Below are 23,610 nucleotides of genomic sequence, written 5' to 3'. Positions count from 1 at the left end.
TTTGTCCTGTAATTAATAGTATTTCCTGTGAACATCTTATTGCTTTCAGTAAAGCAGAAATGAAAATGGGTTTGTGGTACGGAATCATTGTAATAATGTGGTTGCGTGGCTTTTTTATGCCGGGTTCAATCTTTGAGAGCTCTTTGGCGATCTCACATGTTGCATCTCTTGCACCATTAGGCACAAGCTGATGGGCACAGCCTTCCTTGGCAGCCCAGGGGTACCCGTGGTCTCGTCTCTTGCAGGCAGGGCTGCAGCTGCTCCTTCAGGACTGACTCCTCAGATCTCTTCCTGCAGCTTCAGGAAAACTCAGCTGTTGCCTTGGTGTGCAAATAGACTGGGCCAACTCTATGGGGCTAAAGTGACTGTCATCTCTTTGCAGGAGCTGAAGCAAAGCATATTCCAGTATGCTTAAGCTGTGTGGGCTTCAATTTCTGCTTCTCATTCAGTCGGTGAGTTACAGGTTTTCCTTTCTTTATCTGTGAGCAAACGGCAAAGGTTGCCTGCGAGCTGCCGAGCTCTAATCCACGGGGTGTGCCAGCCCACAGGTCAGGCAGGCCCTGGTGCCAGCAGAGTGGCTGTAACTCTGGGTGTGTCCCCAGCACATGCGTGTGACCCCACTGCAAGTTAAGAAGACATCTCAGTCATTAGGAAAAAAAAACTTCAAAAAGCCTAGAAGGCACCAATTTACTTGTTTTCCCTCTTCTACTTCCTCTTTACATATCACTGTTTCCAATACGTGAATTTTGTACTAGAAAAGATTTAAACATACTGCAACAAATCACCAAAGATTGAAAACATCAGTATCACGAGTTCTGCATTATAATCCATACATGTGCTGACATATTAAATGTATTCTAAGACATATAATGACTCATAGTTTAAACTGTGCATATTAATTATGTATCCTCATTATTTGATTCCTGTGCATCCTTTTTCAGAGGATTTTATGGAACTGAAACGTATTAATTATGCTCTTTATGGACCTTATGTATTAAATGCAATAGATTTACTGATGTTTATAAAGGCTACAGCAGTGATAACTTCTACTTCACAATTGAAATTAACAGAAAAGACTGGAAAAATGCATCAAATTCAAGTTCAGTAAAAAATGCCTCAGAATATGGAGACCTTGAGGGGTGCTACAGTGAGCACCTCCTTTTCCCTTCCTATTTCACAAGCTGCTGCTTGTGGCAGTGCTGCCCCCCCCCTCCCCCCATGAAGCCACTCTGCAAGCATTATAGCCATCTTTAGAAGATATACCAATGGATATGGATCAAGAGGTGAAGCCTCTTTGCCCTTCAAGCTCTTGAATAGTGATTCATGCGGTAGAAATAAGTTCAGAAATATTTATGGTCCACATAAAGTAATTTTAATTGATAGAAGTGATATCACTTACTTGTTTCACAGGCTGCACTTTGAACTTGTTGGTTTTTATAGCATCAGCCTTTGTTCCTCCGTGGCAGGGAACAAGATAAAGCAAAATCTGTCCATAAAATGGCCCCAGGAAAAGCCTCCAGGAGCCAGGCTGTGCCAACCTGTGTGACATGGGAATAGACAGGGCAGGTCAGATTCAGAGTCCTGATATCTGGTCCCTGGCAAGGCTAGCAGTCAGCATTTTGCAGAAATATTAAAAGGTAGCTGCAAAGTGCATTTTCCTGGATGCATAACTATGAGATAGCATTTGTTGCTATTCTTTGCTGACTCTAGTGTTCACTAGCATCCCTCCCTCTCCTTTCCCAGCTCTCTGCTTTTCCTTTTTTCAAAAGGAGTCACAAATCCTTGTAGGCGAGCGGGAGAGCATCTCTAGCTATTACTAAGAACAATATGGAATTATTGAAACACTCCTTGTGACACACACACACAGAGCAGTGCTTTAGGGTGAATTATGCTGAACTTAGCTATGTTTTTGTCATAGGCAGAATTAAGCTTTCCCTTGGTAATATGCAGACTGTGCTTTTCTGTGAGAAATTGAATAGCTGTCCCAGCAGCAATAGGATCAGATCCAGAGGAAAAGTCATACAGCAGAGAACACACACTCAGCTCTGTGGTGTGATGGACAGGGTGGCAATGGCACTCTAAATCTGTAAAGCAAGAAAAAATTAATTTTTACTATGGAAGAAAAGAAACTTTACCATTGCACCAAAATAATGGAGCCCTTATTTGGACAGGCAGATCCTCAGAGTTGTCAAGGTAGGTGATGAAGACAGGGAATTTGGGGAATCCTGGTCTTGCCTTTGAAGAAACAGGCTGATTATCTGAACCACAGTGTGAACCATTGTGTGCAAGGCCTGCCCTGAGAGGCTTATTTTTGCTTTGGTTTTTTTGTTTGGAATCAAGAACAGTCCTGAAATGTTAGGGCAGGAGTGTGGAGGTCTTTGGGCACTGGGGAGTGTGTGATTATAAAATTCATAAAAATTTGGCAGAAAAAAGCATGATGTTAAGACATTGCTAGCCATTAGGAAGAAAACAGATGCTGAGACAGATTTGTATGACGTTTCTGCCATCAGGTAAAAGCCAAATATCTGAAGGACATGTTTGTTCTCTCTGTGGTTTGCATTCACATGCAATTGATGTGAAGGCACAGGGCTCAAGTGGCTTGCCCAGAAGGCTGTGGCACTGATGGGGGTGCTGTAGGGACCCAGAGAGGGCCACCTCATTCCCATACAAAAAAGATTTGATTTACTGGAGAAATTACAAAGGATGCAGCCACAGCTCCTCCTCATCCCCAGGTGTGATGTTCAGTTTCCAGACACACTTGTTTTCATGATGCTTTGTGGCTCTTGGATGGGTCATGGATGGTCCCGCTGGGGACACAGAGGAGATCCAGCAATGATTTTATGAATTCCCTTTTGCTCTTAGTCTACATTCATCTACTTTCTTCTGTTTGCTCTTGAAGGTAGATTCAATCTCATTTAATGATGTAGTGGTCAGAAAAGGGCAGGGCACTTTGTTCTCTAATTAATTAATAAATCACACTGCTTTTAAAACTTATGTACACTAAAGAGCCTGGAGATGTTCAGTGCAAACCTGGAAGAGTCTCTGCCATTATACTCTAGCAAAATAGCTCACAGGCGGCCCAGGGGTGGGGAGCCGCTGTTTGTGAGTGGTGGCAGCAGACATCCCTCAGCTGCTTTCCTCCATCCCTCTCTCTCCCTCTCTCTCTCACAGGCTATATGGCTTAATCTGGAGGGCCTGAGTGTAACTGGACCTCTGAAGGACATGGATTTCTCTGTTCAAGAAGGAGGGGGTCCACGCATCCTTCACCAGGTAATCAAGTGTCTCGTGTTATCTACTCTGGTCAAGAATCCCATATTTTGCACACAGAGACCACATATGAAGTGTTGTCTCTGTGCTGGTGGGAAGAACAGTCCCCCAAGATGATCCAAAATTATTTTTTAATTCCTCTCTCTGGGAGTTCAAGAGTCTACATGCAAAGAGCAGGAGACAACCCCCTCTCAAGCACATTTTTAAGAAGATATCCTAAGACAGGGATTAATAAAATCAACATTCCTGGAGAATTTCTTTCCATGTAACTTGTGTCATCATTTTCCTTTGACTCTGAGGTTTTCCTCCCAAAGCCATAACCACAGAAGGACAGATCCAGCTCCCAGGCAAATGGAGGATGTGTGTCATTTTTTTCCATTCCCATGCTCAGACAAAGCCTGTCCTAAGCAGACGTTTGCTTTGGAAACAAAATGCAGATGGGCTTTCTTGCAGCATTCAGGAAATAATGTGAAAACTCCTCTGCTGAGGATCAGAAAAGAGCAGACTTGTTTGAGCAGACTCTTGGAATATCATTCTCCCAGCCAAACACACTGTTGGCAATAGATTTTAAAAGTCACAAAAGCATGAAATTATTTTTATTATGGTGAAAATGCTGAAAAAATGATGATTTCCCCCCCTGTTTTTATTTTGTTTTGTTTTGTTTTGTTTTGTTTTTTTCCATTGTAGTTCAAGCTTGAGTCACCTGCTGTGAGTTTTAGAGCGTCTGGTGAAAAAGCTGGAATTATTGACATTGAGCCAAGGACAGGCATCCTGTATATCAATGGGTCTCTGGACTGGGAGACCAAACAAGTGCACAAGCTGCAGGTAAAAGCTCAATGAAAAATAGGAAGGGAGAAGTATTCACATTCGTCCTCTTTGGGTATACCTGATAGTAAGAGAAATCTGTTGAAATTTTGAATCCTTTATTTTGCCTATGTTTACAGGCAGGCTTTTCATTTTTAATATCAAGATTTGCTGGAAGACACACGGTTTTGTAGCTCTCAAAGATTGAACAGGAAAATTCTTAGCAGAGGAAGGCTATGTTCAGAAAACAAAAATTGTGATGCCAACACCGACCCTTTAACTCTCTTAATATGAGGGGAATACTTGACTGGAAGTAAAATCCAGCCTCATGAATGAGCTCCTCTTGTTATCCCTGAAGGCTGATAGGGTGAATTCCATGTCTGGCGTGGAAAAATGAACTATTGTAATAATTTAGAAACCTTATAATACACATGGTGACAAACTGAGATTAGCTCAGTTGGTTAGAGCATGGTGCTAATAATGCCAAGGTTTGATCCTTGTGTGGGCCATTCACTTCAGGGTTGGACTTGATGATCCTTGTGGGTCACCTCCAACTCGAGATATTCTGTGACTCTGTGAAAGAGTGTGAGTGAAAGACATTTAGGCAGAGAGGCACAGATCTAACCTCTGTCAGATAACAGCAGAAAGCTGTTTGGAAGATGTTGGACTCTAAGAGAGGAAAAAGCTTTTTGTGCTTGTCCTGCTATTATACCCTTTTCATGAGGATCTCACTAGTGTAAACACTACTGAGAATGGAGCAGTGGATGGGCAGTCTTTGGGTCTCAGTATAGCCTTGTCCTCTTAAACCATGTAAAAAATGGTGTTGTCTTTTTCTGAGGCACTAGCAGCTGAGAAGATGATCACGAGAGGATCAGTATCTGAACAGACAAAGTACATGATGATTTTTTTAGCCAGCCTTAGCAGTCTTTCTGAAGTCTAGCACTTCAGGTTTCATGGTTTCACATTCTCAGCTCTAAAGCTGAGATTAGAATTAGAGAGGACAATTTCCTAGCCCCAGAAGTTAATAACCCTAGGCATGTGAATAATTTATAGACAAGAAGTGATGACAGAATGAAAAAGTTATGCTTGGTTAGGCATAAATAATCATGATTTTATCTATTATGTGCAAACAATATTAAGTGTGACAAATATATACTTGGTGATTTAAAGTTAAAGAAGGCTGGAAAATAAGTCAAATTGTGTGGAAAAAAGTCATTAGAATTAAAAATTAATTTTCCTTTACTAACCCTTCTATCAGACTACTTTTCTGATTTATATTTATAATAGCAATTAGTTATAAATGCTATATCATGTTGGATTTTCCCCTTGTTTGCTAGAAAATATATATTGGTGTTTAAAGAAAAACACCAATTAATTCTAAGCTGTGCAAAAATACAAGTGGTCTGCTGAAACTGGAAGTGGGAAATTGTCCTCTGAAAGGTGTCATCAGAAGCAGAAGTGGGTTCTTTTGTTTTGTTGGCATTATATACTGTGACAAATTTTTGTCAGGGAGCTCCAGTGGCAAATTTGTCCTTGTATGTGGAGCTACCCAGTGGTGGCTCTCACTAGATTTGCATGACAGTAAGAGTGACCTGGCATCTGACATCCTGATATTAATTTGTGCCTTTTAACTTATCTTTAATATTTACTTGCTGTTCCTTTTTTTTTTTTCAAATCAGGTGGAAAGTCTGGATGAGAGTGGAAAGAGAGTTAAAGGTCCATATACTGTTACAATATATGTGGAGGATATCAATGACAACCCACCAGAATTTAACCAGACAAAGTACTATGGAGTAGTGAGGCAGAACTCTCGTCCAGGTAACTGCCACCGAAATTAAATATTATCATTAGTAGGAAAGTAGGTAAATTAAGCAGGAAGGTAAAGTGGTTGCTATACAAGCTGGAAAAAGATCAGTTTTTCTTCCCACAGGTCTGTACAAAATAAGGATGAAAGCCTCTATAATATAATGAAATGGCAAAGAGGTGATCACTATGTGGTGTAAAGGGTTGAGTGCAATCAGAAATATTTTTTATTATTCTTTGCAAGTGTCTCTTAACAGACAAATATTGCTGCTCTCTCCATTGCTCTGGGAAAAAACAAAACAAAACAAAACAAAACAAACAACCCAAAAAACTTATGCTAGAAGGGGTTTAAAATTTAGAGGCTACCAAAGACTATACCGAAAGAGAATGCTAAGACTATCTGAGTCTTTACATATCAGTGAAAGAAAGTGCCAGGGTAGATATGGGGCATGTGCTTACCACGAATGATGCTTCTCAGAACATGGGCTAAACCTTAACATTTAGAAGAGAGTCTTAGGGTATGAATTGCAGTGATCCAGTCCAAAAGTCATGCAAGTATCAAAGAGCAGTAAGTTGAGACTTACATCTTGGAAATAAAACAAAGGACTCACACAGCTGTTATTGCTGTGGCTATGGACTCAAGAACTTTTGCTAAACAATATGCATATAAATCTCCATGAGGTCAGAAATTATTCTGAACCATATTACTCTATTCTTCAGTGCATCCAAGTTAAAAAGATTCTGAATGCTGCACTGGTGCACAAAAGGTAAAAGTTAACTTACATTACTGAGTATTTCCATATTTTTTTCACTGTAGGATTGTTCTTTTATTGTATCCGTGTTGCAGGTCATGCACCACTTTTATCAAGGTGCTTTGGGTTCAACTGATTTGTATAAGAACTGCAAAGTGGCCTTAAGGAGAGATCCCAGTGAGGTGAATTCTGGGTTCAGGCACTCGTGTGTGATAGATAGCTCTCTGCTGATTTAACTCTGTCACCTTCTTCATCAACTAGTCACCACACCTATTGTGATCCTACTAAGCAGAGCTGGTGAAGGGTTGACCTGTGGGATGGCATACAGCAGTGCAACCTCTGCACATGGCTTCCCATGAGAGATGCATTATGAACAATGGTAGCTCCCCATAAGTTGCTTTCCTGGTTTGAGAGCTCTGCTGGAATGGATTTTGTGTTAAGGTTCAGTATCTTCTCTTACCACTGTTTCTTCTCCAATCCAAACAGGCAAGCCCTTCATGTATGTCCATGCCACTGACCGTGATGATCCTACAACTCCCCATGCACAGCTGTCTTACAGCATTTTCCATCATTTTCCCAACCCTTATGATGAAATGCTTTTCCAGATTGATAATGCAACTGGAGCAATCTCACCAAGCAGGAAAGGTATGTAAAAAGATTTTTGTTTGCAAAGAGCAAGCATGAGTTCTGGGATATGCATAGGAACAAAACAACAACAAGGGTCTGATGCTAAATTCTGAATAAATGTAGTCAGTGGGACACACTCCACTAAAGCCCTGGTTTTGGGGAATTTGTTTTTTGTCCCATCAAATTCAAGGGAAGCTATCAGAAATAGAGATTGAGATCTAAAAGTACACTGCAAAGAGAGATAGATCCTCTGGCCTTCAGGACTACACTGTGTCATATCTTGGAATTAATTCTCTGCCATGAAATCTAGAAACCCAAAAGCAGTAACATGAAAAATGCAGAGAAAACTCATCTGGACATGTGATTCCAACTAAATTGCAATGGTTTAGAAACACCTGTCTATTCTGCTGGGCTGAACAAGTGCCTAACTGGGGTGAGGGCTGTTCAGTGATGCCTCTGCACAAAATGAGACCACAGCACAGAGGCCTCATATTATTCCATCCACATGATGGAATGTGGATGGAATGCTGCATCATTCAGAGAACCCAGAGGAAGTGGCTTGCTGAGGTTTGTCCCAAAGGACCATCTAAGGAGTAAGTCTGAAGCAGATAAAGAACCATAGTGCATGTAGGAGGCAATGGGCAGATTAACAGCCCCCACAGCCTCTGTGTCATTTCTCCTGACTCTTTGCTCTGTCTCTAGGCTCTTATTACTTGAATCCTCAAAAGCAGGACACCTTCATACTTGTTGTCTCAGTGAAGGACATGGCAGGGACGACAACAAATGCTTTCACCAGCAGTGTTGATGTGATCATCACTGTGAAGGAGAGCCTATGGAAAGCTCCCCCCATCATTTACATCAAAGAAAACTCAACCCAGGTCCACCCTGTCAACATCAGCAAGGTAGGGTCTTTGACCACACTCCTTGAACTTCTCCTTGTACCACACAATTGTTTCCTCACAACTAACTGTGAAAGTGTCCCCACTGCATCCAACACCAGGTTCTTCAGAACGACTTTGACACCTTCCAGTTATTTTTTTAATATGGCATCCTTTGGAAATGATTGTTAGTGGAGGTCTCATTGATTTTTTGTTAGCACAAAAGTTAATAGTTTGAAGGTGACTGACATACAGTCAATACAAACACTTGAGTGACTGAACTTTGCCTTTCAGTTTGTGACGAAAATCTAGTCATGAGTCCTCCAGGCTTTGAGCAAACCAAGAGGTTTTTGGAGCTTATTTGGAGGTTAGCTTCTTCCACCTGCAAAAGAGCAGGGCAGAGGACCAGCTCCACAACAGCCCTGCTGTGAGCAGTCCCTCACATTCAGGGACACCTGCTGTGATCATGCAGCACAACTGCTACATCAAAAGTACTTTGAAAGGACTGAAATACCCTCCTTCATGTCCTGCATTCCCAATATTCCTCTTTTCACAGTTCAAGCACAAAATATTTTGCTGATAACTACACACCAATAGCAGTGTATACATCAGTACATATTAACTAACAGGCCAACAGCCTTTCAGAAATATTTGACTTTGAAAAATGCCTTGGCAATGACACCCCCAACGCTGTCATCCCTTGAACATGGCAGGATTCCATGGATCCTGTTCACAAGAGTAATTGGCTTGGTGCCATTCTCACTGGCCTCAGTGACAGCCCAAGGAAATCCAGCATGAAAACAGGTGGAAGGAAGACTAGCATGTAAGGGTGTACCCATTCTGGGGTCTCTTGTATATAAATTTCATGTGGTAGCCAATGGCATGTTGATTCTGCCTAGGGGAAAATGAAACGCAGTTTCTGCTATATAGAACATAAATATTAACTTAATGTCCATTAACTTACCAGTCTGTGTATTTCATTTCATTGTAAATCTGCGGCACCCCAGAAAAGAGCCTTCCTCATAAGCTTTGATGAATGTAAAGAGTGTGTATGCACCTATTTACAGATAGGTACCAAGTATTTGTTTTCACAGAATCATTGAATCATAGAATATGCTGTATTGGAAGAGAGCCATCAGGATCATTGGGTACAACTCCTGGTCCTGTGCAGGACACCCCAAGAATCACACCATGGGCCATTGTCCAAATGCTTCTTGAACTAATGAAGGCTTGGTGCTGTGACCACTTCCCTGGGGATCCTGTTCCAATTCCCAACAACCCTCTGGGTGAAAAACCTTTTCTTGATATCTAACACAGACATCCCCCAACTCAGCTTCCTCAAGTCCTGCCTGTGGTCAAGAAAGTGAAGAGATCAGTCCCGCCCCTCTGCCTCCCCTCATGAGGATGTTGAGGTCTCCCCTCAGTCTCCTCCAGGCTGAACAAATCAAGTGTCCTCAACTGTACCTACTAAGGCTTCCCCTCCAAACCCTTCACCATCCTCATGGCCTTCCTTTGGACACTCTCTAATAGCTTAATGTCTTTTTTATATTGTTGTGTCATACAATACTTGAGGTGAGGCCTCCCCATTGCAGAGCAGAGCAGGACAATCTCCTCCCTTGCCTGGCTGGTGATGCTGTGCCCTCCCGGGACAGGGCTGGCCCTCCTGGCTGCCAGGGCACTGCTGGCTCATATTTAACTGGCAACCACCAGGATCCTCATGTCCTTTCTGTGGAGCTGCTCTTCAGCCTCTCGTTCCCCAGCCTATACATACAGCCAAGGTTCCTCCATCCCAGATGCAGAATCTGTCACTTTGTTAAATTTCATACAGTTGGTGATTGTCCATCCCTATAATTTATCAAAATCTTTCTGCAGGGCCTCTCTGTCCTGGAGGGAGTTGTCAGCTCCTTCTAATTTAGTGCTGTTTCGTTGTTCTACTTCTCTGAATTAAATAAAACAACAGGCAGGAATAGAGAGTGTTAGGAGAGGAAATCATTAGTATCAAGATATTAAAATGCAAATAATTTTTTTTTTCTCATAATCGCTATTTATCTCCATATCACAAAATCCTTTTATAAAAGGGTATGTGTTGTATCCCATCTGGACAGATGAGAAACTGTGGTAAAGTGGCTTCACCATACAATTCAGAAAGCAGAGGTGGATTATCAGTCTGATTTTCTGCAGGTCAACCCAAGAGCCCGCCAGACTGTTAATTTTCTGGTTTATGAAGCTAAAAGGAATGCAGTTGTTTCTGTTTGTGGTCCAGAAATAATCCCTATTAAATCTCACTCTACACTTCTGACTTCCTATCCTGACTTGTGTTTTGGTTTGTTTTTTTTTTTTTTTGTTTTTTTTTTTTGTTTGTTTTGTTTTGGTTTTTTTTTTTGGTTTTTTTTTTGTTTGTTTGTTTGTTTGTTTTTGTTTTGGTTTTTTTTTTTTTTTTTTTTTTTTTTTAGGTGCAGTCAAATGAACCAGGTGTAATTTATGGCATTTTTGAAAAAGAAAAGTTGCCAAGGCTCCCATTTTCCATCAGTGAGAATGGCGATATTTATGTGACCCAACCATTGGACAGGGAAGAAAAGGATACTGTAAGTAAACACATAAAACTTCACTGGTGGCAGAGAGCACAGCAGGAAGCTGATTATTGGTGAGGGAGTAAATATGAGAAAGCTCAACAGAAAGGAAGGGGAATGGGAAGGGAAGAATAGATAAAAGTTTTGTTTCTTGTCATTTCTGTTTGAAAATGATGTGATATATGTGAAAGTTCATCCACCTATTATACTGTAAACAGGCTTCAGGTTCTTACCCTAGAGTGGGTCTGGCAGTAGAAATCACTGCCCACAGCATATGTACAATGTACAGCATGGACCAGCTATGGCAGGGTTGTAGGTGCACAGGTAAGAGCTAGGGGGTGGGAAGTGTGGAGTAAAGGAGATCTGGAGGTTTCGGATCTACTTCAGACCTTGGGGACCACAGATTTTAAAATCCTTTGAGAACTCAGGCCCCAGAAGCTAAGGGGTGATAGAAGAGTTCTGATTTAAACAGAGAGAAAATACTGAGCAAACTCATGAGAGGATATTTCATATTCCCATAGTTACATACTAAAATGCAAAATATTGTCACAGTGGACATTCAAACCATCTAATTGTTATATTCTTTTTGCAGTATACATTCTTTGTGGTGTCAAAAGATAACACGGGAGAACTGGTGGACAAACCTTTGGAAATTCACGTTATTGTGGAAGACATCAATGACAATCCCCCTGTGTGTCAGCAGGATCTCACTGTAATAGAAGTTCAAGAAAATGAAATGGGAGGTAAGAAAAGAACTTCTGTTAATTGATACACCTCATTGTAGTCCTGTTGTTTCCAGCTGTGTGTGAATGAAGCTAGAAATTCTGATCCCAAACATTAAAATGTGGCTGTCTCAGGGAAATATATTTCTATGCAAATAGCCCTCCTGTTTTCCCTTCAATAATTCTTGTGGAAAGGATTTCAAGAACCTGAGAAGGACAGACTCAAAACATCTATTTTAAAAATGCTGTTTTATTTAAAACATAAAACTGCATTTTCCCACAACCACAGCTTTGGATAACTGCTTAGACTATGTAAAGAAAAACACCTCTTTTATTGTCAATACAAGAAATTCTGTTCTTAAAGTGGTATGAGCCCATTTTCCCTCATCCAGCTGCAACTCCAGCATAATGCTTTTGACTTCAATGCACCATTACCAAAATCTGTCCAATGTCTTGACATCAGTTATTTGGTTTCAGGACTGAAGAGTCTGCTGTTACAGTCTTTTGGACTGACCTGACCCCAAACCAATATGTTGGGATGCTAAAGCAAAAACTCCCAGAAGTGAAGATTGCATGTCCATTGAAGTGTTTTCCATACAGCTTTATTTTTATTGACCCTCTACTCTTTGCACTGGTATCACTGTTGTCACTGTGTATTTCTGTGGAGAAATGGGACCACTGCATTCTGTCTGACTCCCATCTCTGCTCTGCTACAGGAAGTAATATTGGCACCGTGTTTGCTACGGACATGGATAAGAAGGATACCCTTAATTCTCGTCTGCATTTCCAAATCCAAAGTCAGGAACCTGAATTTCCCTTAAAGAATCTCTTCTATATTCAGCAAGACACTGGGACTTTGCAATTAGCTGGCCGTTCCTTAAACAAGCGTGATTCAGCCAAGTATTTCTTGAAGGTCCTGGTGACAGATTCAAGTAAGGAATGCATGCTGTTATTCATTGGAATAACTCTGTCCACACTGGCATGACTTGTGTTCAGTGTCTAAGGGATGTGGGAAGACAAGGAGGACTTGCTGAATAGGCAGTAGCACTGAGAGCTGTCTTGCTCTGGCATGGTACTTGCACTGTTCTTGAGATGCAGGGATATTAATCATGATTCATAATGCAAGCATGGAAGGGAACCAGCTCTAGGACAGAGTGTGGCTAAATTGGGAAGCTTGTTAACAAGTACTTCAGAAAGAGATTTCCTTCCACAGGGGGAAAAAATGAAGAGATCATGATTGTGGTTTTCCCCCAGATCTTTCAAAGGGACTTGACTGAAAAAAAAATCAAGAAATTAAACACAGCTGCTCAGACAGTACAAATAATATTTTAAAACATTAAGAGAATATTAAGCTGGAATTAAACTTCAAAAATTATTTTGTTCCTTATGTAAATTGTCATGAGTCCTTTGTGATTCACTGAATGGAAAGGAAATCAAACTTCATACCAAAGCTTAAAGCTTTGTGCTGGAATCCCTACAGTCAGGCAAAACTTGTGCATGAAGGAACTGGCATGTAAAGATGTCGGTAAATGAAATAGCATCATTTTGGCAGATGATGGAAAACCTTCCAGAGGGAGGAAGCTGGTGATTTGTCTTGTATGCTTATTTGAATTCCATCCAAACAATGTTGTTTAGAATTTTCATTAGCTTTCAGCTCATGAGGCATGTTCGTAAAACACTAAAATCCATCTATATATGGATATATTATGCTTTTAAAGTCACAACCTGCCATTGCTATGGGTGCCCCTGCTCAGGTAGTGATTAGATTTACATTAATCTGAAGTTGGCCTGTAACAAAACTGGGAGTGCTGCCTGATACCAAGAGGACAAGAGAGCATTTTTAAACCAGGGCTTACTTTTTGACATGGAAAAGTGATACTGAGATGGCTAACACAATCCATAGCTATCATCATCCTGGTAAATAGATATGGTTTTAAAAAGTGAGGAAAATTAAAGAGGATGGGACAGTGCTGGAGAAATTGGGAAGATCAGTGGTAAGACAGAAAGTGAGGTTGTCATTGACTAAGAGATATCTGAGATAAGTGCTTCTCTCAACTTAGTGCTTAGATTGGGCAATTTGGCAATGCTCACTTTTGCTCACAGTGAACCCTTCTGGAGAAGAGTTATTTTTGGCAGAAAGGCCAGTATGACGTTGTTTGTCTCTTTCCATGCAGAATTCAAAACAATCTGTGATGTGGAAGTACATGTCATCGACATAAATGATAAAATTCCCATCTTTAAAAATTCAGATGTGAGTATTTTTAACACCATTTTGGATGTTCCAATAACTTTTGACAAGTGTTTGAGCATACTGTCAATGTCTATAGGATGTCAGCAAGAAACTAGCCATTTACAGAACAAGTAACAGAGAAACTACCAGTAAAAATAAAGGTAAAGTATTGCTGCAAGTCTGCATATAAGCACTATCTAGACAGTAAGCAATGGGACAGACTAACAGCTAATCATGAAATTTAAGGTAATTTGCTCAGTGGAAAACTGTGTACAGAAAGATATTTTTCTATTAAAGCAGTTTATTCCAGAAATGCAAGTTCTGAAGGGAAAGGGGGAAGAAAAGGCTTTAAAATTAATCAAACAGCTAAATGGAAAAAAGCTGGCATCTCCCAAGTACCTTTCCAAACACTGCACTAGTGTAGCCAAAACAGCCAGAAGGTGAATGGGAATCAAAAGCCCTGTGTGGCCAGAAACAGTGGTCCAGTGATCCCTGACCAAACCTGATCCCAGGATGGGTGTCAGGCTCTTGCCTTTTCTCTGGTGGAGATGCTGGCATCTGGCAGAGACCTGCAGACATTTCATGACTTCTGCCTGATGGCCCAAGCCTCCTGGCAGACACTGGAGGTGTCTGAAGTACGTACACAGAGGTGTCCTAGCTCCTACTACTCCTGCATGCCATGTAGGTGGTGGGTTCAAGGAGAGCTGTCTGGCCTGTCAGGCACAGCTGTCCTTTCAGGGAAGCTGTGTTGGTTTTTGGGCCTTGCAGACTGCATTGCCCAGCTCTGTGTTGATGGCATGGCAGCGCAGTCTCATGCAGACAAGGTGCCTGCAGAGCAGGTTTTACACCATCTCACCTCAAGGTCTTGGTCCAGGACCTGGTCTCAAGGCGAGGCTTCTGGGCAAGGGCACACATTAAAGAGTCAGAAGATCTGGGATGCCAATGTTGCAACAACCTGTGGTGCATGAAGCAATCAAATATTTAACAATGAGTGGCCAGGGTGCTCACAGGGTACAGAGAAGCTGTACTATCCCTTCTGCATGATCATGGGCTGGTTTTCACAGAGGAGCTAAAGATTTGGGGTTGGTGCTGTACTAGTGGCACTGACATAGATCCCATCACCTACGATAAATGTGTGGCTAAAAAGCTTCCCTCCTTTGTGTAGCTGCTGTGGGTTGAAATATATCCACGCATGTGGGTCACAAGCTGAAATTGTGGTTGTGCTGAAATTCTTATCCACAAATGGTTGTGCTGAAGTTCTTATCCACAAATGGTATGTCATGTTTCAATGACACCCCTCTCTCTTCAGTATGGCAGTGTGACTGTGGCAGAAGATATCTCAATAGGAAGTGTGATATTAGAAATTGAAGCAACTGATGGAGATGAGCCTGCCACAGGGAGCTCCCTCATAATTTACCAAGTGAAGGAAGGTGATCCAAACAACACATTCATCATAGAGACAGACTCTGAAACAAATCGAGGGTTCATCAGGATTAACAAGGTGAATAGATGGATTTTATTCTTCTCCTTTAGTGTTACTTATTTGTAATACAGTTAGTGCCCTGGTAATGGTTTGTGAGGAGGGTGTTGACTGGTGGTGGGGTGGGGACACCCTAAGCATGGTGCAGACGGCAGGAGCCTCCACTTCTGGACTCAAGCTCTGTGCCTGTGCAGTGCTCACACACACCTATCCTCCTGCCTTAGCTGAGCCCTCACCACCACCAGCAGCTCCCTCCACTGGCTCTGCTGCTGGCTGCTTCTCCAGAAGAGCAGGTTCTGGCCAATGAAGTAGGTCTTTATGCACCATAATGATAAAAAAATGACATTATTTGAGTGATTTTGCAGCAGCATTTAAGGACAAGAGAAAGCCAGCTAATGCTTCCATGGGGTGTGGTGGTAGTGATGGGGCTATGATGGGGCAGATTCTCCTCCCTGCAGTTGCTCTGGCCATTAATGGCCTTTGCAAAGCAAGGTGCAAATGTAGCCATCATGTCTCAATGTCAGCATGGAGATGCAGTTTGTTCCTGATGAGGGGAACATTAACTGTGACCAAGCCAAGGACAGCATGTGCTGCAGTAGGTGATACAGCCCATTTGCTGAATGCTGGAGACAGGAATATCAGGAACACTCTTTGCTGCATCCATGAATTTCAATAGCAAAATTGCTCTCCCTTTGAAACGAGCCTTGGACTATGGGTCCAGGAAACTATCACTCATTTTCCAAGGGGTGTTATATTGTGTGCCTCCAGCTCATGTGCTGCCACCAGGCCAAGTGCAGGCAGAGGCAGCATTTGGTGAACTGTCTTCAGCATCAGCCTCAGCCTCATTTTTTCCCAAGGAGGCAGTTGTGAGAAACTCTGTGGTGTAACAACCCTTGCATGACTTTTGGCACCCGGAGGTCATTTGAGGCCTTCTCAAACAGAGCTATAAATACTATTTCTGTAAACAGGATATTGTTATTAAACTTAGTTGGGCAGGTGGCAACTTTATTAGAAAATGCAGTTGCTGAGAAGGCCTCTAAACAGGCTTATGGTTTCATTTAAATGGAACATTCCCAGTGTAATTTTTTCCTGACAGCTCTCTTTTATTTTGCCTATGTTTGGGATGCAATCTCCTCCTTGAGAAGAAGGGGACTTTTTAGTTTCTCATTGGAGCTCCCCACAGCAGCAGAGCCATTGCTTCATTAACTTTTTTTTTTTTTATAATTCATCCAGGCTCTTGATTTTGAAACGACACCTGTGTACAACCTGGTGATCAACGCCACAAATCCTGAACCGCTGGTGGAAGGCGTGCACTACAACTCAAGCTCTCTTACCCTGTTAAAAGTTTTTGTGACAAATGTGGATGAGCTACCTGTATTCCGGAAGCCAGTTTACAGAACAGAAGTGTCTGAAGACATTCCTGTCAATACCTTGGTCATGACGGTGGAGGCCTATGATCCTGAAGGGGATTCTGTACGGTAAAAAAGAGTGACTGTGATTAATTAATTGAGTTTAGGCTTTCAAAAGTTTTTCTAAAGGAAGTGCAAGGAAAATATGCCCAATACTTGGCATGTGGAAAAATACTGTTTTTACAGAAGTCTTGTCTCCTAGTAGAAGGTGGACATGTGGTGGGGTGGGGGCCAGCGACCCACCTGCAGCAGACTGCTGGGTAGTACTTTTCTGACTGGACTTCTGTCTGTGCTGTGAACATCAAACATCAGCCTTGAAAGAGGAAACCACAAGGGAAACAGGCTCATTTATATCTCCAGGAAAAAGGTAGAGCTGGACTGAGAATAACAAGGTTCCATGTCCATAACACCTTTATCAAAAGAATGAAGCATATACTGTGTACCCCTGAACCAGTAGGAGAGTAGCTGCTTTTCATGTCACGCAGGAAACAACCAAAATACACAACCTCAACTTTTTCTTCACCAAAATACACAGCCTCAAGTCTACAATTGAAAAATATTTCATTTTCTTTCCCAGCTGTCAGAGATGACACAACTCTTTCTATTGTGGATGCAAAGCTCTGTGCAAGACAACTCCTGTGCTGTGTTGCATGGTGTAAATGTACCTTACACAGTAGAGTCAGATAGAGGAGTTATTTGTGACTTTTGCTGTATAATTCCCAGCTGGAATGCTGAACAGATCAACTCAAAATAAACAGTTCTTGAAATTTAACTAAAATTCAGCAAAACACTAAGTGGTTAATGGAGTTAGTTGCACAATGTGACTCTTAGGCCTCCTGTGGGTTCTTATTCCCAGAGATTTCTCATCTGGCTTTCTACTTGTTCCTAACTTTTGGGAACTTATCATGTTTGGCCTTCTGTCAAACTAGTTTGAAAGTGAGCCACATAGTCCAGAAGCTCTGGGGAATGATGACAGAGACACATGACAGGAATTCAGATATACATAAACCACATTTCTGCTAAAAATAGGTTAAAGGGCATAAAATAAAAAGTATAAGAAGGAGAAGATGTACAAGCATGCTGTTTCTAGTGTAAAGGGTACTGAAAGGACAAAAACATTGAATGAGAAGATCTGGTCACTTCCACTCAAGCAAAGTGCCTGTGCTTTAACTGGGTCATATGTTCATGGTTAAATTTGTATAAGTAAATACCCAGGGACCTGGGTTTAAACTGGATTTTTTTAAACAATTATATAAACGCAATCATGTGGTGATGCTTAAAGCATTCTCTGTACCAAGACTGCCCCAATGGTAGTTACAGGCTGCTCCAGACTGGCAGAAGATAATCACCATAGTTCACCTTCTTGATCCACAACAGGGTACCTTGCCGCACTGGCCTCTCTGCCCCCAGCCCTTGGCTTGGGCGCCCATCAAAACCAAGATGTGGGAGATGTGATGGGGTTTGGACAAATCACACTTCTGGACTAAAAGCTCAGTGCCATCCCAGGCTCCCCATTTAGAAGGAAAGTGGAATTGCAAGCACACAGGCTGCAGTAGAGATGGCATCTCTGTAGTTCTGCTTTCACTCTTATTCTGGATGATTTTGGCTTGTCTTCCTCTATCTGTGTCTCCTGGTTGGCTGTAGTATTGTGGTACTGCAACTCTTCCAAGAACCCTTTCTTTGAGTACAACTGTAATCAAGCCTCTTACATAAAGTCAACAAAGAGCATTTGCTTTGTCGGATTTTTTTCCCAATTTGGAACAGTATATGTTTTTTTTTTTTTCCCTATTTCTTTCCAAAGATACTCCTTGGAAGGTGACGTGAGAAAATGGCTGAGAATTGATTCAGCCACTGGGCAGGTATACACTGCTTCCCCTTTGGATCGAGAAACTGAAGAAATATACTCAGTAGAGGTCGTTGTATCAGAGCTAAGTAAGTGATGAAACAACTAAATACACACACAGAGGAATCCCCTGTCCTTACTCTTTTATGAGGAATTATCATACCTACTAATGATACCTACTAAACTTACTGTTTAATACCTACTAAACCCATGAAAAGTACTGGAACATGTAATCTCAAATATACATCCTGTGGTGTATCCTTAGAAGTATATATTTCTTAAGAATTTAAATTTCTTGCAGAAATATTATGCTGTTGATAAAAAGGATTAAAATAGCTTTCATGAAGTTGGGTATGGTCTTATATTTGTTTGAATCACATGACATATAGAGAAGATTCAATATTTTTCACTGTTTTCAGTATTAATATTTTCTGCCACTTTTTTCTCTACAGCTATGAAGATTTTAGTCTTTCTCCTAGGTACGGTTAGGCTTCCTGAAAACATACCCAGAGAGTAGTTTGTAACCTTTTACAGAATTTCATTTTACTGTAATTAAAACTAATACTCTGTGAGTTCTGAAATATATTAGGACTTCCTAGTTCTAGCCATTTAAATCCTGCAATTTTGGCTTGCATTTCCTGTATATAGAAGAGGGATGGGAAACTCAAGGCATTTCATGCTTAAGAGTCTTCTAGAGAGCACTGGTCACTTTGGATGTGACTGCTTGCCAGACATGATGGATATGACAGATTACTAGATATGATCTGCCTCCTTTCCCTTGTTCGTGCTCTGTAGCTAACAAGAGCTGGTGGTAAATAAACAGTGCTTGTTAAAAAGAAGTGGCAGCTACCAGAAATCCTTCAGGACCTCCTGAGACCTTGTTTCTGCCATCTTTAGATAGACCAATACCTTTCACTGCCTATCTGATGGTGTACCTCTGTGATAGCTGCAAATGCAACAGCCCAGAGTGTAAATCCAAGGTGTGCATGTAACTTTGCATTCTGTTAAACTCGACAGATAATGCAGCTCAGAAATCCAAAGTGTTCTTGGTTCTACACTTACGTGATGTGAATGACAACTATCCACAAATAGCTACGGATTATCCTACTTTCTTCTGCTACCCGGTCAGTGGAGGAGAGAGAACTCTCATTCAAGCTACTGATGCTGATGAACAGTTTTTTTATTCAAAATTTACTTTTTCCCTTGCGGATGAGATGAATGCAAGAAATAACTGGGAAATCTCAAAATTCAATGGTAAGCTAATTCAGCCGTTCTTACAATGGTATGGGGCTCACTTGGTACTCCGGTGAATATGAAGAATTACAGAATTCCTTATTATTGCATAACCAGTGTTCCATGTAGAAAAAAAAATTGAGTTGTTGAGAACACCAAAGTCATTCATTATTTTTTGCAAGATGTAAAACCTAATATGTTGCAAGCTATAATTTCATGATCATTTTTGAGAGAAAAAGCATGTAAGTATGAAATAGTGTGTTTAATGACTACAAATCACTGCTGAAAAAGAAATAGAGCAGTTTGCAAACTGTACATTTCTGACATTTCATGTGCAAAAGGAAGTCTTGCCTCACAAAGTGAATGGAGTGAGTGAAGGGGACAGTAAGCACACGAATAAGTGCTTGGCTGAAAGAGCCTGTCTGAATTAATAAAACATGTTTGATGAATTGTCCCACTAGAGAAAGCTAGGTTGCCACAAATTTAAAGTTATGAAAGAATAAATAATAATTTAAAATTCAGGACTTGGAGTAAACAGTCAGCTCTTGCAGTGAAGGGAGTTCATGTGTGGTTTTCTAAAGGTTTTTTGCTGGGATCTGCATAACTCAATACATATGGATGTGCAATGAGGAGGCAAAGTTTACTCATTATACAAAGTTATTTGAGTAGGAACCAAGGGTGAAGAATTTCAGAACATTCTTCCAAGACTGACCTGCTTGAACAATAAAATTCACAGGTGCTAGTGAACGCTGGACTCCCAAATTCACTTTTGAAATCATGGGTGCTGAGCTGGCCATTACGAATCAGGAAGGAGAACTGTAAGCAGTTCCATGGAAATGTGAGATCAGCATTATTCAGAAAAACAGGTCAAATATTGAGGATTACCAGGAAACAACCAGACAAGAAACCTGAAGACATCATTATGCCCCTGTATATATCCATAATTTCTTCAAGTTTTGAACTCCAGTTCTCTCTATCTCTGTCATAAAAATGCAGTATAACTGGGAACAGGTTTAGATAGGGTGACAAGGATAATCAGAGTTATAGAATGGCCTGATATAAGAAAGTGTATAGCAGCAGCAAAGTAAGCTACTACTTTTAATCTTGGAAGACAGTAGGGAAAAAATGCAATAGAGAGATATAAAATTATGAACGCTATGGTCAGGGTGGCCAAAGGTTCATCCTTTGCTCTCTCATCCAGTGCACAAATCTGGGGCCCTCAAGTGAAACTTGTGGAGTTATTTACAGTGCAGATAGAATGACGAGGTAGCTGACTTGGGAACTTGCTGTCTCAGGGTGTTGTCTATGCAGAAATTTTCTACAAGTTCGAAGCAAGAAATTACATCTTGCTCAAGAAGTCCCTGAGCTGAAAACTTTAAAGGGTGAGAGGGAAGAGGAAATAAAATACATGCTTGCTTTTTTATCATAATCTCCATTTATTCTGGAGACAAGACACTTACATCAACAGACCTTTGATCTGATCCCAATGGCTATTAGTACTTTTTCCAGTTTTTAAGGAGTCTTAGATGTGACAGTGTAAGTTCACTAGAAGGATGGTGTGTCCTGCATTTCCTTGGGAACAATTTAAGCTGATTCTGGTCTCTATGAGTAGAGGGGACTATTCCTGGTCCAGATGGAATGTTATCAGTGTAGTACTACCCAAGATCAGATTTGGCCTCGTGTAGAAATTAGGAAGGAAATTTTATAGTCATATTATGCTGAAGGCTAGACTAGGCTTCTAGATATTCGCTTTTTACTTAATGTCTGCAAACCAATGAGATCCTGGAATACATTGAGGAAAACAGGAATTACTATCATGCGCAAAGCAGCCTTAAAAAAAAAAAAAAAAAAAAAAAAAAAAAAAAAAAAGAACACTTGCAGCTGGTATGAATGTTGAGCTAACTTTCTTTCTTGTGCTGACATGAATGTCCCATTTCCTACTTACAGCTACTCATGCTTACCTGTCCCTGAAACATGCTAACTTTGAAGAGAAGGTGTATGATGTTCCAATAATACTCAATGACAATGGAAAACCGCCTTTGGAAAACAAAGTGAATCTTAAAGGTATTCTGTGCACAGAACTATTAGCTTCAAGACAGCAGTTACATTTATAAATAACCAAATGTGACTACTAAACTTCTCATTAACTTCATGGCATTTCCTTTTGCAGTAAGCATCTGCAAGTGTTCCAGTGAAAATTCATGTTTTATTGAAATAGACCGTGAGCACTCCTGGCCAACCGTTGGGCAGGCAATTGGGATTCTACTTGGAGTCCTAATCATCATTGGTAAGTCACTTCTTCCAGGTTGATTTGAAGCCAGATCTCTGAGATATGATGGTGCTGCTACATTTTTGATATGAATTCACTTGGGTGAATATTTGTCAAGCATGTTGCAGAATGAATGAAAGAGGAGAGATCCCATGATTGTGTATCATGACGGCTGCAAACTTCTAAGTTTTTGATTGTAAGAAAAACATCCAGCGGCACAACAACCAGCTAGGACAGAAGAAATTGCTGAACTTGTAGCATATTGTCATTTCATTGCTACTTACTGCCCTTGGCCTGTCAGGGAAGGGACTTGAGTTTGTCTTAGGCATCCAGATTATAGTGAAAATAGTGAAGCTTCCTACTTATGGTATCTGTACCTGTAGCTTATAGTTACCATTTTATTCACCTATTTCGGCTTTGCAGGTTTACATCTTTCATATTCATTCTAACAGTGATAAAGAGAAAATAAATTTATATACAGTATAACAAGTTCATCATGATTTTAAAAGATCAAATTATGCATTTTATATATATATATAAAATAGAAATGAGGGACTGCATCTCAAGACAAACATGACAAATCCCTGCTCAGAGGGAGGAGGGGCTAAAATAGACACTCTGCCATCTGGTCAGACCCTAGAGGAAATTTTTCCTTTGGGGGAAGGCCTCTGAGCCCCAAGGTGTCTGATCCTGCCCAGCACTGCCTTGGGTCCATGCTCTTGGTCCCATGCTGCACGGTCCTTCCTCCAAGCTGCTTCTGTTCAGGAGGTAAAGCACTGTGGATTACAGGGCAGTGTCATGGCCCTTGCTGGAACATATTTTCAGAAAGTTTACTTTTCCCTTTACATACAAACACTCTCTGTTTTTCAGGTGCCATTTTAGCGGGTGCATTTTGCCACATGAGATACAAAGAGAAAAATGAAAAGAGTAATCCCAAAGATGCAAAAGATGATGCTGAACTCAACAGACTGGCTTAAAGACTGTCTCATCAAGAGACAAAACTGCCCTTTGGGCTGTGAATGAGTGAACTGTGAAGCTTCCAAAGCCCAGAGATGTACTATCACAAACATGATAAAAACATGCAAAAGTAGATTCCCAGGGGTTTGGCCTCACTTTTGTACATAATACTATTTAGTCACAAAACATACAACATATGTAACCTTCAGCAGCAGCCATTAATAAGCTTATCAGCTTTGACTAAAGTGTTAACTCATGGCAGCACCAAATGCTGAGCCCCTTCAGGGATCTATATGTGGGACCAGTCTCCTTCATCTGACAGCTGAAGTAAATATGGACTTTACAGAGGATGACATTTTGACGACCTGCGCATATTTGTCTCTTTCCAACTCAGTAAGTCACTGAACAGCAGACTGAGGAATAGTCCTGTGCTTCATTTGAAGATACCTCTTGAAGTTGTAGGAATCTCTCTGACTCTCAGCAAAGGAGATCCCAAACTTATTGCAATCTGCAATTTGCCCTGGGATGTGCCTGCTTACATTATACTGTATTTGTGCTATCAATGTGACATTTCAGTTTTGTTTTTTTTTTTTTATATCCCATATAGTAGAACCAGTCTGTGAAGCACCATGGCCTTTCATAACAGTTTCCAAGTTAAAAAAAGCCTGTGCTGAGTCATGTAGGTAATATGCTGTTTTATCATACTGCTGCAAATATTGCTCTTGCCCCCTACCCATAAGATAAGAATAAAAATGTTCTTTAAAGA

The 23,610-nt window shown here is 40.9% G+C and overlaps 1 protein-coding gene across 1 annotated transcript; it reads left to right on the top strand.

The window, feature by feature from the left end:
* The first annotated feature begins 407 nt into the window (after positions 1 to 407).
* On the top strand, positions 408 to 22,907 carry CDH17 (cadherin 17). The gene is made up of 17 exons (XM_053983457.1): positions 408 to 452; positions 3,172 to 3,270; positions 3,955 to 4,092; positions 5,751 to 5,889; positions 7,113 to 7,271; positions 7,956 to 8,155; positions 10,585 to 10,716; positions 11,294 to 11,444; positions 12,140 to 12,355; positions 13,598 to 13,674; positions 14,963 to 15,154; positions 16,367 to 16,611; positions 18,344 to 18,474; positions 19,403 to 19,639; positions 21,566 to 21,682; positions 21,789 to 21,905; positions 22,758 to 22,907. Exons 1-17 carry the CDS (start codon positions 408 to 410, stop codon positions 22,862 to 22,864), a joined length of 2,502 nt encoding a protein of 833 aa, XP_053839432.1. The 3' UTR covers positions 22,865 to 22,907.
* The last annotated feature ends 703 nt before the right edge of the window (positions 22,908 to 23,610 follow it).

This window comes from Vidua macroura, chromosome 1, assembly GCF_024509145.1.
Source record: "Vidua macroura isolate BioBank_ID:100142 chromosome 1, ASM2450914v1, whole genome shotgun sequence".
NCBI classification, from domain to species: Eukaryota; Metazoa; Chordata; class Aves; order Passeriformes; family Viduidae; genus Vidua; species Vidua macroura.
This window is presented reverse-complemented; position numbering and strand designations above follow the sequence as displayed.

Bases quoted from the DNA above. Each gene is read 5' to 3' on its own strand.
- CDH17 (XM_053983457.1), top strand. From the start codon at position 408: ATGCTTAAGCTGTGTGGGCTTCAATTTCTGCTTCTCATTCAGTCG. The intron at 8,156-10,584 runs GTAGGGTCTTTG...TTTTTTTTTTAG, and splicing joins ACCCTGTCAACATCAGCAAG to GTGCAGTCAAATGAACCAGG. The intron at 21,906-22,757 runs GTAAGTCACTTC...TCTGTTTTTCAG, and splicing joins TGGAGTCCTAATCATCATTG to GTGCCATTTTAGCGGGTGCA.